Here is a 14,294-nt window from a genome sequence, read left to right as displayed (position 1 = left end):
TGCCCTCTGGCTGCAGCTGGACTTTGCTGTCCAGCACCTCTGAAATCTGAGCTGCACCCAGCCTGCGCCGGGCCCTTTGTCCCCTCAGCTCTCCCTACCCACTCTGCTCCTGATCATCATCCTCCCTTGGCCTCCCGATCCCCCAGCCCCTCCTGCTTCCCCCCCCCACCCCCCCCCCATTAGCCTGAGCCCCGAGGGTACACCTCTGCCATTCTTGTAATGGGATCCTCAGCTCCTTGCCCCAGTGGCCTTCCCTTTCTCCAAACCCCACCCCTCCATCAGTCCTGGAGCCCCCTTTCTCCACTTCTGCATGCACCAAGCTACTGAGCTGCTCGGGGGCGCCCCGTACATGCATCATCTCCACCCTCCTTAGGCGCTAGGTGGCAGTCCATCCAGCCATGATCTTATCCAGTGTGAGTGCCTCAGACATTCTCGTCAATGTTAAATCCCTTTCCCCACAAGCAGGCCCTGTCCTTCAGCAATGACCATGAACCCTTCCTCCATTGGGAAATAGAGGCTGTGCCATCGCAGGACCTCCTTCATCCTCCCACACCATACCTGAAAGCTTAGTGATCACCTCCTCCTTCCTGTCATGCAGGAAGGAGCTTCCTGCTGGCTCAGGCTATCCTGCTGTGTGCTCTGGGTCCCCTGCCCTACCTGCCCCAGAGCCTCCGGCTGTCATCCCCATCTGTCCTCCAAATCTTCAGTTAGCCATTTACTCTGTGTGTCTGTCTGTTTGCCTGTCTGTCTCCTTCCCTAGCATTTAAATGTGGTTAAATTTCTCTGATCTTAAAAATATGTTTAAGCTGCCTACTTCAAGGCCATGTTCCTCACAAGTTACCACCTAAGCTCTCTCTATTCCTTCACTTCCAAGAAATGGCTCCTTTAAAAGTCATCTGTTCCTCCTGTATCATCTTTCTCTTCTCCCATTGCATATGGCCCCATCACTGTATGCAACCACTCCTGCCAGTATCAGCAGTGACCTCCTTCTTCTAACCTGCTTGTCAGCCCCACCTAAGCTTCCCTGAACCTTCGAGGCTAGAGATCTGCTCGTCGAAAACCATTCTTCTCCAAGCCTCTGTGACTCTGCTCTGCCAGGATTTCAGTCCAGCATTCCACTGGCCCATCCAGTATTCCTAACTATTCTGTTCAGGACTGACATCTCACTCTCTGTGGGTGGTCACATCCTTCTCATGGCTCCTTTTACCATATGTGAGCTGAATCCCAAATTATGCACCCCTACACTAGACTTTTCGCCTCAACTTAAGACCCGTGTAGCCACTTTCTGCTAGATGTGTCCACTTGGAGGTATCACAGGCATCCCCAAAACTCCGCATGCCTTACTGATGACCATACACACCTGCTCTTCTCCCTGCATTCTTGTCTCAGTGAGTGTGCACCCAGGTGCCCAGGCCAAACCCTCAGGCATTGTAGACCCTGGCCTCTCCTTTATCCCTGGCGTGCTCACTCTCAGGATAGCCTGTGGCTTCCTGCTGTCCCACCTCCCAAATTTGTCTACCTCTCCCCATCCGCTCTGTCTTTGCCCAGTCCAGGATGTCACCAAAACATCCCCCACATTATTGTGAGCCTCCCACCAGAATGGAAACTTCGTGGAGGCAGGGCTTGTGTCTGCCTTGTTCTCTGTTGCACCCCCAGTGCCCAGCACAGTGACTTACACTAAGTAGACATTTGTGTGTTTGCCGAATGAATGAATGATCCCCTTGCCTCCAGAATTGCTGCCCCCAGACCATTCTGCAGATAACAGTCAGGGTGATCTTTTAAAATACACAATATGAGGGGCACCTGGGTGGCTCAGTTGGCCAAGCGTCTGACTTCGGCTCAGGTCATGATCTCGCAGTCTGTGAGTTCAAGCCCCACATTGGGCTCTGTGCTGTCAGCTCAGAGCCTGTAGCCTGCTTCAGATTCTGTGTCTCCTTCTTTCTCTACCCCTCCTTCTCTCTCTCTCTCTCTCTCTCTCTCTCTCTCTCAAAATAAATAAACATTAAAAATTTTAAAAATAAAATAAAATGCACAGTATGAAATGCTAAGAAAAATGAAACCCTTTGTTAACTCCCCACTGCCTCCTATCTGCAACCTAGTCTTGTTAGCAGATTATACAGTGTCTTTCATGGGTTGGCCCCGCACATCTTTTCCAGCCTTATCTCCCACCAGCTTGTAGAAAATATCTACACTTGTACTTGTAGAAAAGCAAAGTGGTACAACAGTAAGAACCCTGGAACCATATGTTTGGATCTGAGATAACTCAGATGACCTTGGATAATTACATGATCTCTCTGGGCCTCAGTTTCCTCACCTTTAAAATGAGAATAACAGTACCTAGCTCATAGGGTTACTATAAGGATGAAATATTAGAATGATCAGAGTGGCTTCCAGCACATATTCAGCACTAGAATTATCAGTCATACAACTAACTTAGTTATAATAACGATTAGTGAGTTATTATCTCTGCTTTCATTGCAATCCTACAAACACTGTCACCCCTGTGACTTTGCATGGCCTCTTCTCCATCTGAACGGCCCTTCCTCCCCCTTTCTCCCACTCATTCCTTTCTTTTTTTCTAGCTTTATTGAGTTATAATTGACATATAACATTGTGTAAGTTTAAGGTGTAGAGCATGATGATTTGATATGTGTATGTATGGCAAAATGATTACCATAATCAGGTTAGTTAACACATCTATCACAACACCTCACGATGTGTGTGTGTGTGTGTGTGTGTGTGTGTGTGTGTGTTGAGAACTTTTAGGATCTACTCTCTTAGCAACTTCCAAATATTTGATACCATATTGTTGACTGTAGTCACTATGCTGTACATCACATCCTGGAACCTCTTCACCTTCTAACTGGAACTTTGTACCCTTCGACCCCCTTCATCGGTTTCCCCTCCCTACTCCACTATACCCTATCCCACTCATGGCAACCAGCAATCCACTCTCTGGTTTTATGAGTTTGGGTTTTTAGATTCCACGTATAAGTGCGATCACTCAGTATTTGTCTTTTTCTGACTCATTTCACTTAGCATAATGCCCTCAAGTTTCATCCATGTTGTTGAAAATATCAGGATTTTCTTCTTTTTTCTTTTTTACGGCTGAATAATATTCCAGTGGTGTGTGTGTGTGTGTGTGTGTGTGTACATTTACTACATTTTGTTTACCCGTTCATTCATGGGTAGTTAGGTGTTTCCATGTCTTGGCTAGTGTGAATAATGCTGCAATGAATCCCACCTATTCCTTTCACCTGCTGGCTCTTGCACAGCCTTCAGGCCTTGTCTTAGACATCACCTTCTCCAAGAAGCCTTCCCTGATGGGACTGAGCTGAGATAAGCAGTCATCCACCTTGGGCATAAATTGAAAAGAAGCCACCAAAATACTCAGTAATTAAGTTAAATAATTTAATGCAGTATTTTTTTAAAACCAAGATTAATGCAAAATATCTATGATAAAAATGTCAACATTTTAAATAATAAGAAACTCAGATGGCCAGGACTAGGGGGAGGCCAGTGAAGTGAGTCACACAAGTGCTGGGTCAGATCTGATCTTTAAGTTCTGATTATTTTTTTTTTCTTTGTGGGCTTGATTTATATGCATTAATTTTGATTTTCTAAAAATGTTAAAAAATAACATGAAGATGTTATTTATCTTGATTGCTGAGGGGCTTTTTTGTTGCCCCCTAAAATTTTGTGCTAAAGTTTAGTGTCTCACTCCCCACACTGCATTTCCAGCCTCACCCTCTAAATTTGAGTTAGGTGCTCCTTCCGGATGCCTACACACACACACACACACACACACACACACACACGATTCTAGCCAAAGAATGCTTTGTTCTGCCAACTCTCAGCAGAGATCTGGAAGCCCTAGTTTTCGGGGTAATATGAATGTGACAGTCAAGAGCCTGTCCATATAAGGCAGTGCATGGGGCTAGCCTGATCAGCCCACAGAAACCCACCAGTTGTGCTAAGAAAATTTTTGGAGAGTCATCCCTGATGGGGTCACGCACAGCAACTTCAGGGACTGTGGCTCCATGGCTCATAATGGTGTCTATGGCAAAGGCAGGGTTCCTTTGGCCTGACGACCCTGGGAAGGTGTCCAACAAACTTCCCTGGTTACTCCAGTGGCCTCTCTTCCAAATCACAGGCCCCTACCATCCTCACCTCGTTATCTGTCCCTTTGTCCATGCTCCCTGTCTTTCCTGCAAGATGCCTTCCTCCCTGGGAACAGCTCCTCCTCCTCCTCTTCTCCTTCCTCCCCTCCATCCCCTTCGCCCCTCCTTTCCACTCCATCTCTCACAGCACCAAGCACAGGGCTCCGGAGGAAGCTCCAGGGACTTGGCCAGGACATACTCCTTTCCTGAAGTCTCCAGGGTCTAACTGTCCTGTAAGGCGGCCAGCCCATCATGCCCCCCCGTGCCCGCACCTCCTCCCGCCCCCCTGAGCTGTCTCAGGGAACCCACTTGGTGTGTGACTCACCACCGTGGAATCCAATGAACTTTAAAGGCATTCTCAGTCATTTGTTCCATTTTACCTGCACCATCTCCAATTGAATTTAAAAAAAAAATTCGGGAAAGTGCTTCCATGTCAGAAGGCAGCGAATATTGATTCTCACTTAATCTCTGGTTTGGGGAATGGCAGCCAGTAAAGCCTTCTCATTTCATGCTTGTCTTTGCTGCTCAGGAATGGACTGAGCTGAAGGTCTATCTAGTCATCTGAGCGCGGAGTCAAGTTCAGTAAGCTCCAGACTGAGATCTGTTAGCTCCTGAGACAGGTATCTCATAAAGAACGTAGACCCACCTTCACCGAATGAAAATATCCAAGCACCTGGTGTTCTCTGTGTGGACACAGAGTCTCTGGCATTTGTCGGCTGGAAGGCACATTCATCCCAAGATGCAGTTTTATTTTATTTTATTTTTTTAAGTTTGTTTATTTATTTTCAGAGAGTGGGAGTTTTAGTGGGGGAGGGGTGAAGAGAGGGGGAGAGAAAGAATCCTAAGCAGGCTCCACGGTGTCAGCGTGGAGCCCAGTGTGGAGCTTGAACCCACAAACTGAAATCAAGAATCAGACACTTACCTGACAGCCCCCTGGGCGCTCCCAGGATGCAGTTTTTTTTGTTGTTGTTGTTCTAAAATTTTGCTGGCATTTTATTATTTTTTCTCAATATATGAAATTTATTGTGAAATTGGTTTCCATACAACACCCAGTGCTCATTCCAAAAGGTGCCTTCCTCAATACCCATCACCCACCCTCCCCTCCCTCCCACCCTCCCATCAACCCTCAGTTTGTTCTCAGTTTTTGAGAGTCTCTTATGCTTTGGCTCTCTCCCACTCTAACCTCTTTTTTTTTTCCTTCCCCTCCCCCATGGGTTTCTGTTAAGTTTCTCAGGATCCACATAAGAGTGAAAACATATGGTATCTGTCTTTCTCTGTATGGCTTATTTCACTTAGCATAACACTCTCCAGTTCCATCCACGTTGCTACAAAGGGCCATATTTCATTCTTTCTCATTGCCACGTAGTACTCCATTGTGTATATAAACCACAATTTCTTTGTCCATTCATCAGTTGATGGACATTTAGGCTCTTTCCATAATTTGGCTATTGTTGAGAGTGCTGCTATAAACATTGGGGTACAAGTGCCCCTATGCATCAGTACTCCTGTATCCCTTGGGTAAATTCCTAACAGTGCTATTGCTGGGTCATAGGGTAGGTCTATTTTTAATTTTTTGAGGAACCTCCACACTGTTTTCCAGAGTGGCTGCACCAATTTGCATTCCCACCAACAGTGCAAGAGGGTTCCCGTTTCTCCACATCCTCTCCAGCATCTATAGTCTCCTGATTTGTTCATTTTGGCCACTCTGACTGGCGTGAGGTGATACCTGAGTGTGGTTTTGATTTGTATTTCCCTGATGAGGAGCGACGTTGAGACAGGAAACCATCAAAACCCTAGAGGGGAAAGCAGGAAAAGACCTCTCTGACCTCAGCCGTAGCAATTTCTTACTTGACACATCCCCACAGGCAAGGGAATTAAAAGCAAAAATGAACTACTGGGACCTTATGAAGATAAAAAGCTTCTGCACAGCAAAGGAAACAACCAACAAATCTAAAAGGCAACCAACAGAATGGGAAAAGATATTTGCAAATGACATATCAGACAAAGGGCTAGTATCCAAAATCTATAAAGAGCTCACCAAACTCCACACCCGAAAAACAAATAACCCAGTGAAGAAATGGGCAGAAAACATGAATAGACACTTCTCTAAAGAAGACATCCGGATGGCCAACAGGCCCAGGATGCAGTTTTAAACAGGGCAAGGCAAGATTTCTCATGAAAGGTCCTGCCTGTGCCACTCTGAGCACTGACTCCTGGCAGAGGTACAGCAGAGCATGTAACGTGGGCCTCTGGCTCCAAGAAAGGTCGGAAGTCACCTTTCGTGTCTGTTTTCTCTTCTTCCTGTCTTTCAGAGATCGAGCAGGGCAGCTGTGGCGATCCTGGCATCCCTGCCTACGGCCGAAGGGAAGGCTCCCGGTTCCGCCACGGTGACACACTCAAGTTTGAGTGCCAGCCTGCCTTTGAGCTGGTGGGGCAGAAGGCAATCACGTGCCAAAAGAATAACCAGTGGTCGGCTAAGAAGCCAGGCTGCGTGTGTAAGTGAGCGGGGAGGAGGCCGCTTTGGGGTCTTCATCAAGAGGCAGGGGGCCCCGTTTCCCAGCTAATTCCAGGGCCCCGTCCTTGGGAACCTTGCGGGTCATAACAACAGCTTCTGGTTGGTTTCTTTTCCTCCCAGCGTTGCTGGTTGGGTCCTCCTTTCTGGCAGTAACGTAGACTGTGGCACCGAGAATGATCAATCTTGACATTTGGGGGCCTTCTTCAACATCGTCTTCCCTTCCGTGGTGATCCTTGAGAGCAAGGTAGAGGCCACTGGGGCTTGGCCCACCAGGCTCTGAGCCAGACATTTGCTCCTCACTCTTGTTGCCGCCAGTGACATCATACAATCAAACCAGGGTGGAAGGGACAGGCAAGTTTGTAAGACTGTCAACTCTGTACCAGCCTCTGCGTACTGTGGGAAACCACAGCCTTGCCAGGATCTGAGAAGCTTTCCTCAAATTGCTTCCTCTTGGATTGGATTTAGGGAGGGATGGGTAATCAAGCTGTCTTTGGATTGTTGATCCTTTGGAGTGCCCATCCAATGGAGATAACAAGGAGGCCCTTTTTTCTTCCTCTGGGAAGGTATGACTTTACCTTCTGGCACAAATTGTACTTTAGGTCCTGGACCTGGTGGGATTGGCAAGTGTGAGGGGATGTATACAGCAAAGAGCGGAGCCCGCTTGGTCTCTGTTGAGAAATCAAAGGCTCACTCTTCTCTGGGCTACCACGTCTTCTTCTCCCAAGCTTCGCCACCCCACCTCCTCCGTCTCTTTCCATCTGCTTCTTGCAGGGGAGGGCGGAAGCCTGACCCTCTGATCATTTCTCCCACTGCAGTGGGCTGCTCTGGGTCTCCAGGTGCTACACATACTAGACTGCACCGCCCCCCACCCCGCCTGGGGCTGGGGGAGAGAATAACCTGGGGGTTATGAGGGAACGTCAGTTAGGACTGAGACTTTGGTATATGAGTCGGTGAGTTTGGGTCATACCTTTTCAAACAGAAAAATCACTTTGTTTTGACAGAGCATTTGTGATGACTTGTGAGTTTGTGTGGAAAGTCTTGAAGAGGTTTAAAGAACAAATTGCTCTTAGATATACATCAAATCGCCCTTGGATACACCCTTGTTGCAAAAAAATAAAATTGCATGAAATCTGCCCATCTCTGTGGCTGGATGTGGTTAGAATATAGTGCCCAATGGTGTTGGCCTCATAGCCCACTGGGAACCAGAGGGACTGGGGCCAGGAGAGGCAGGGGAGCCTGGGACAGAACAGCCCAGGGCCAGCGGGAATGAGGCCAGAGTGGGTGGACGGAGCAGGGCTCTACCCAGCAGGTTGGAGGCAGGCAACCTGCCTCTGGAGGCAGACGGCAAAGGTACAGACTGTGGGAGCCCCAGGCGTTGTGGGGGCTTTATCTCTGAAATCCATTAGATGAAACAAGGCAAGGACAAGTGGAAGAGGGTCAGGCCTCTGGAGCAGAGAGCCAGTAGAATGAAGTGGGTAGCAGAGCCAGCTGGCGTCTTAGGACAGGATAAAATTTCCTGCCTCGCACGCTGAGAGACGCGGGTAGCAGACCACTACCTGAAGGCTGTCACTCAAGTCCTCCAAGAATTTACTGGACTCTTTGGCCCTTAGGAGGAGCTTTAGGAAATCTTTCTAGAACCTTCAGTAAGAGCAAAGGGTCATGAAGTGCTTGTCAGCAGGCCCTTCATTTCCAGGAATGAGGCAGGCAGCCTCCAGTGAGCTGGGCAATGCTTACAAACAGCTGAGAAGGAACAAGGGCAGAGCCAACCTGGCACATGTGGAGCGGTACATTCTGTGGTTTCAAGTAAGGAAGAGGAGCCTGAGGCTTATTGATGAGAACTGTGAAGGAGACACTCTGGGGGGCAAGCACGGTATTTCTTCCTCTGGATGGTTCTGGGATGTAGGGGGTTGTCATCCCCAAGGCACTCCCATTGCTCAGGTTTTTCTGGTCATTTGGGTGTAACAGAACACAGCTTGAGTCTCAGGGCTGCTGGCTTCATGAAGGAGGCTGGAGAGAGCCAGCTGGCCCCCATGCCTTTTTGCACCACACAGCAAGGTCGCGTTCCTATTCCATGAAGTCAAAGGAGCGCCGTCTGTCAGCTCTCCACTGAGTCCCCAGCCCCTAAACTGACACTTCCACAGGTGGTGGGCTTTGCCCTCAGGTTGCTCACAGTCTAACTGGTAGTGAGAGACGGCACTAAGAAGCCCCAGTGCACAGAGATGGCTTTGGATTCAAACTCTGGAGACTTGTTTCTCAGTCCTGGCTCCGCATCATGACTATGGCCAGGGCATCTTCTCTCTGGTTTTGGTTTACTAATCCACCCAGTGTGGTAGCACTCTGTTCTGGCTCCCCAAATTCCATACCTCTCTCTGATCGTATCTCTGGAACAAGATGACTATGGCACAAACAGTCCTCACTGACCACAATGAGTGCTTGGAAACCACTTCCGAAAAGTAGGTCACTGACAGAGCGGGTCATGTACTTTGATTGAGGGACATGTTAAACTGGGGCTCCACTCCTGACCTTAGATCAAACGTGTCATAGTGTGTGATCTAGAAGCATCTCTAAAAATATCAAATCATACAGTCTCTAAATCGTATAATGTAGTGATGAAATGTACGTACGAAAGCACCTCTAGCAAAAGTCAGCATAAACACCCTAAATTTCACCATGCGTTGTCACAATAAATATTAGTACAATATTTAGCAGACAAACCCTCCTTTCCTTCTTAGCATTTAGAAGGAGATTGGAGAAAGAGTTTGACGGTTCAGATTTCTGTGAACAATTGTCCAAAGAAATGCAAAGTGGTGCCTTGTTCTTCTCTTGAAACATTTTCTTCAAAACAGCTCTTTACTAGGGAATTGCCCTGCTGAGACCATACACACTCTTTCCTTCATGTTTCGAAACATTTTCTGTAGCAAGCAGAGACTTCAGAATCATTCCATTGGCGTTTGAGCTGCCCTCGCGGTAGTAGGTGCTCAATAGATGGTCTTTTTCATCTAGGTTTTAAAGAAGATGATGTTTCTCACAATGAAAAGCATTTTGAAAGAAAAGATGGAACCAGCTTCTCTCCTGTTACTCTCTTCCTCCTTGGTTAATTCCCATCTCCAGGGATTGCCGCTCAGAATCGGTTGGAGGTAGTACCACTTTCCACCCATCTGAAAATATTTACTGAGCGCCCATCCTGTCTCAGCACCACATAGTGGATTCGGAGCTGTTCGGCCCCTGCCTAGAAAATGTGCTCAAGCTGGTGTCCTGGTGAGAACACTCTGGCCAGGCTGCACGGTGTCTTCACTCTCCCAGAGCCCTGCCCATCTCACCCCGTTCCTTGCCAAAGAATCGGGAACCTTCTCCACACAACTGCATCCGGTTATTCTTCCACCACAAGAGATCCAATGGGAAGGAAGAGACAGATAACTCTGATGGTGGTGCACGCTATTTGATGCTTTGTTGACAGGCTAGCAGAATGCTTCACACTTCATAAGGAAGCCAGGAAACCAATTATCAGTCCATTAGCAGCCACTTGCAGAAGAAGTTTCAAAACAGGCTTCACCAGAGATATGCCAAGACTGCACAAATGCAGGCTTTCTTACGCCATTTTGTAAACCACTCAAGGAAGGTGTGAATCCTAATTGCTCAGTTCCTAATGTATGTAGCGTATGTGTGAAATGGGAAGGCAGGGCCTACTGGGATGGATACGGTGTAAGTTGTGAATCAGCAGCCAAACCCTGAGAGACCAAGGGGAGGAGAAATGGGTCCTTGGGCACCCAAAGAAAATGTCACAGAGGAACCAGGGCTTAAGCTGGGCCTTGAAGAGTTGACAGGTAAAGGAGGGTGTTCCACACAGGGACGCTTCAGGAAATGGTCTCTTAGGGAACCAGGGCTTAAGCCTGGCCTTGAAGAATTGACAGGTAAAGCAGGGTGTTCCACACAGGTACGCTTCAGGAAATGGTCTCTTAGTACGACCCTCCTGTCCCTATTCCCCTGAGTTTGTCCCACTAAGCCCCCTACCCTCCCCCACGCTGGACATACACACATACACACACATCTGGACAAAGGAGTGGACGGGGTCATAGGGTCATCTGAATTCGCAACCTCAGCACTATTGACATTTTGGACCAGATCATTCTTTTGGCGGTGGAGGGGCAGTCTTGTGCATTGTTTTAGCAACATCCATGTCCTGTACCCACAAGAAGACAGTGGCACACACAGCTCTCCCGCTGCCAGTTGTGACAAGCAAAAGGTCTCCCTCTTGGACATGGCCAAATATCCCCTGAGGCAAAAACCACCCAAGATTGAGAACCCCAAGTCTAAGATACCCTGGACTTATTGAATTCTAAATATGAGGAAATCTGTGTTTTAGCATTTTAAGTGAGGCTATGATTAAAGTCTATAGGATTATCATGGTGAGAAACCTGGGGGTAAAGGAGGATGGCAATATCAAATGTTTTATGTCATTGGGAAGATAGAAAATCTTCCCTACAGCTTTGGTGTATTTACTCTCTCATTTTACCGATGAAAACAAAGTTCAAGGAGATGAGGTGACTAGCTCAGAAGTCATAGAACCACTGAGCATTGGGCTGGAATTTGAAGTGTTAATTGACAGAGCAGGGTTCCTACTCCAAACCCCATCCTCTCTCCACTGCTCTGGATTTGCAGAATCCAAGGGCTCACCTGCAGCAGGAAGGACAAAGAAGCCTTAGGACAAAAATACTAGGCCCAGGGGTGCCTGGATGGCTCAGTCGGTTAAGCGTCCGACTTCAGCTCAGGTCACGATCTCGCGGTCTGTGAGTTCGAGCCCCGCGTCGGGCTCTGGGCTGATGGCTCAGAGCCTGGAGCCTGCTTCCGATTCTGTGTCTCCCTCTCTCTCTGCCCCTCCCCCGTTCATGCTCTGTCTCTGTCTCAAAAATAAATAAAACCTTAAAAAAAAATTAAAAAAAAAAAATACTAGGCCCAGAGCACACAGGCAAACTGTTGGCTGAATTCCTCCCATGCAGTTTCAGAGATTGACAAGCATTAAAAAAAAAAATTTGTGAAGGCTGGACCCACGGCCCTTGTTGGAACTGTATGAATGTTGTATACCAATATGCAATATACTGGTGCCCAAGCCTTTCCCTAATCTTCACTTTTTCTCATTCCTTCTACCCATCCATTTATCCATCCATCTTTGATTTATTGAGCACCGACTGTATACAGAGTAAGCTGCATAAGAGGATATGGCTGTTCCTGGTCAAATTGGAACCTGGGGGGCCTCTGGGAATGATCTTGCTCATCTGGGGATGGGGTTGAAGGGATAATCTCTTAGTGCCGTGCCCTGTATACTGTGCCGGAACTCGTCCAGGAAGTATCTGGAGCTCAAGGATCAATACTCAGCACAGGCTCGTGGTATATTCTAGTATTTAAAAAGCTTAAATAAATTTAAAGATTTAAACAAGTAAAACACTCTTAATGTTACTTCCTTAAACCAAAACTAATTTCAGACTTGGCCATTTTTGTTCTATCCTTGCTGCTGCACACACATATTTTGTGTGGTTTTCGTCGAAGTGAACATATCTCACATTCTGTGCTTTAAAGTTCACATCATGTTGTGGGTCTTATCACGTTGCTGCATGTCTTTCATACTTTTCGTTCTTAGAGCATCTGTGGAATATTCTGTTTAGTGAAGGGAGCCATGACTTAGTCAAACGGTTACATTCAGTTACTTTACATAAAGCTGTGATGAACTTATTCATGCACATGGCTTTCTTCTTTTTTCTCTTGAACTGTTTCCTTAGGTTAGATTTCCAGGAGTGAGGTTATCAGGCCAGAGCATGAACACTTTTATGACTCTTGACGTACACGCTTACATTGCTCCCCCAAATTGTTGTGCCAGTTCCTAATGCCAGTAACAAAAGTTATGTGATGAAGAATAAGATTCATATAATATGCTGCCTTCCCACCCAGAAACATGACATCTCTGTCTTTCATGTTCATGTGCTTTCACTTTTCTAGATACAACAACTTGGTGGTCTTCTTCATGTAGGTCGTATGACGTATTGCTTGCAACCTTTATCCTCATCACCAGACCTCAAGTTATTTGCGTGACCTTTTAAAAAATTGCTAATTTAATAAGTATAAGTTGAATATATCCCTGGTCGACTTCTCTAAAGTGCCAAATGTCATGATAAGTGCTACAAATCCAGAGATGAATCGGACACAGCTCGCTCTGATGAATACACAGAGCTCGCTCTGATGTAGAGATAGACATAATTATGTAAATTAAAGTGGGCTCTTGTGGTTCAAAATTTAGTTTTTCATTTAGAAAGCATTGGTGATACAGGCGCATTTAGGATCTGCCCCACAAAGATTCATTCTTTTATTTAACACCTATTGGCTGAGTGCCTGTGATGCGGCAGATATCGTAGCGGGTGCTGAACGGGGGAGCAACAGCCCGCCTTCTCATGGAGCGTAGAGAAGTCATCGCTGTTAGAACAGTGGGGCCTAAAGGATGAGAGGGCCGAGTGGTGCTCCTGTTGGAACAAGAACATCCAGGGGGGCAGCACTGGGTTCTGAGAGAAGCCCTGGGGGTCGGGCCTATGCAGCAGGGGGTGTTCAATGGATTCATTGATGCACACATGTGCCTACATGCATGCACCCCCCATCTGGGCCCTTGCTTTGGGTGCTTCCTAAAGGGGTTGGCTGCTGCCAAACGGATGTGAGTGGAAGAAGGAAGGTGTGGGTCCATGGGAGTAGCATCTGGAGAGAGACCGCTGGGTACCCATGGGCCAGAGGCATGTCCCTGCTGGGCCAAGGGATATGAAAGTGGCATCAGGATTTCTGTCACAGGAACCTCGACAGAGATGCCAGTCCTGGCTTCCCTCCAGCCAGCCTGGGTCCATTCCTGTCTCAAGGGGACAGGAGCACTTGGTGTTTGTAGTCCCTGTGTAGCAACCATCTGTACTGACATGTGGCCACAACGGTGTTGTGTTGGTGTTTTCCTTCCCAATTTGAAGGTACTCTTCCTATACTGTGGGTAGAAACTCTTTGCGGTATTTGATACATGTGTTTTCCCAATCTCTTGTTTCCCCCACTCCTTTATTTTATTTCATTTCATTTTATTTTTTTTCCTATTTTGCATTGTGCATTTGTTTTATATAGACAAACCCTCAATATTTGTGATCTCTTTTCAAAGCTGACAGAGTTATCATTCTGCCACGGATCTGAGAAGCGGTCTGTCCTATTTTTGGTTATTTGTCAGTAATTTGATTTTTTTAAAAATATAATTTGTTAATCCATCTGGAGTTTATTTAGAGGAATGTATAACGTATGGTCCAAATTATTAAGCAGTTTTCCAACACGATGCATTAAGCAATTCGTTTCCCTTTTGATTTGAGGGAAATGAATTGTTTTATCGCACACTGAATCCTCGCATGTAGTTAAGTCTGTTTCTTGAGACACGCTTTGTCCTGCTGCTCTATTTCTATCTCGGCCCCGGCATTGAATAATTTTAATTGTTGTTTTATAATATGTTCTAATATCTGGCAGTGCCGAAAACTCCTCCTTCCTCCCTTAATTATTTTTTCTTTCAGAAGTATTCATTGTTATTCTCATCTGTTTGTTGTTCAAGATTAATTTTAGAA

General features: G+C 46.7%; 1 protein-coding gene across 10 annotated transcripts in view; it reads left to right on the top strand.

Annotated features, from left to right (window-relative positions):
- CSMD2 (CUB and Sushi multiple domains 2) overlaps positions 1-14,294 on the top strand; it is a 610,060-nt gene that overhangs the window by 350,669 nt on the left and 245,097 nt on the right. For 9 of the 10 annotated variants that reach the window (XM_045476606.1, XM_045476605.1, XM_045476610.1 and 6 more), the window contains one exon: positions 6,473-6,655. The exons of the other annotated variant lie outside the window; for it this stretch is intronic. In XM_045476606.1, the coding sequence (XP_045332562.1) occupies positions 6,473-6,655 (183 nt within the window). The remainder of the gene's footprint in view (positions 1-6,472; positions 6,656-14,294) is intronic. 10 annotated transcript variants of the gene reach the window in all.

This window comes from Leopardus geoffroyi, chromosome C1 (assembly GCF_018350155.1).
Source record: "Leopardus geoffroyi isolate Oge1 chromosome C1, O.geoffroyi_Oge1_pat1.0, whole genome shotgun sequence".
Lineage (NCBI taxonomy): Eukaryota > Metazoa > Chordata > Mammalia > Carnivora > Felidae > Leopardus > Leopardus geoffroyi.
This window is presented reverse-complemented; position numbering and strand designations above follow the sequence as displayed.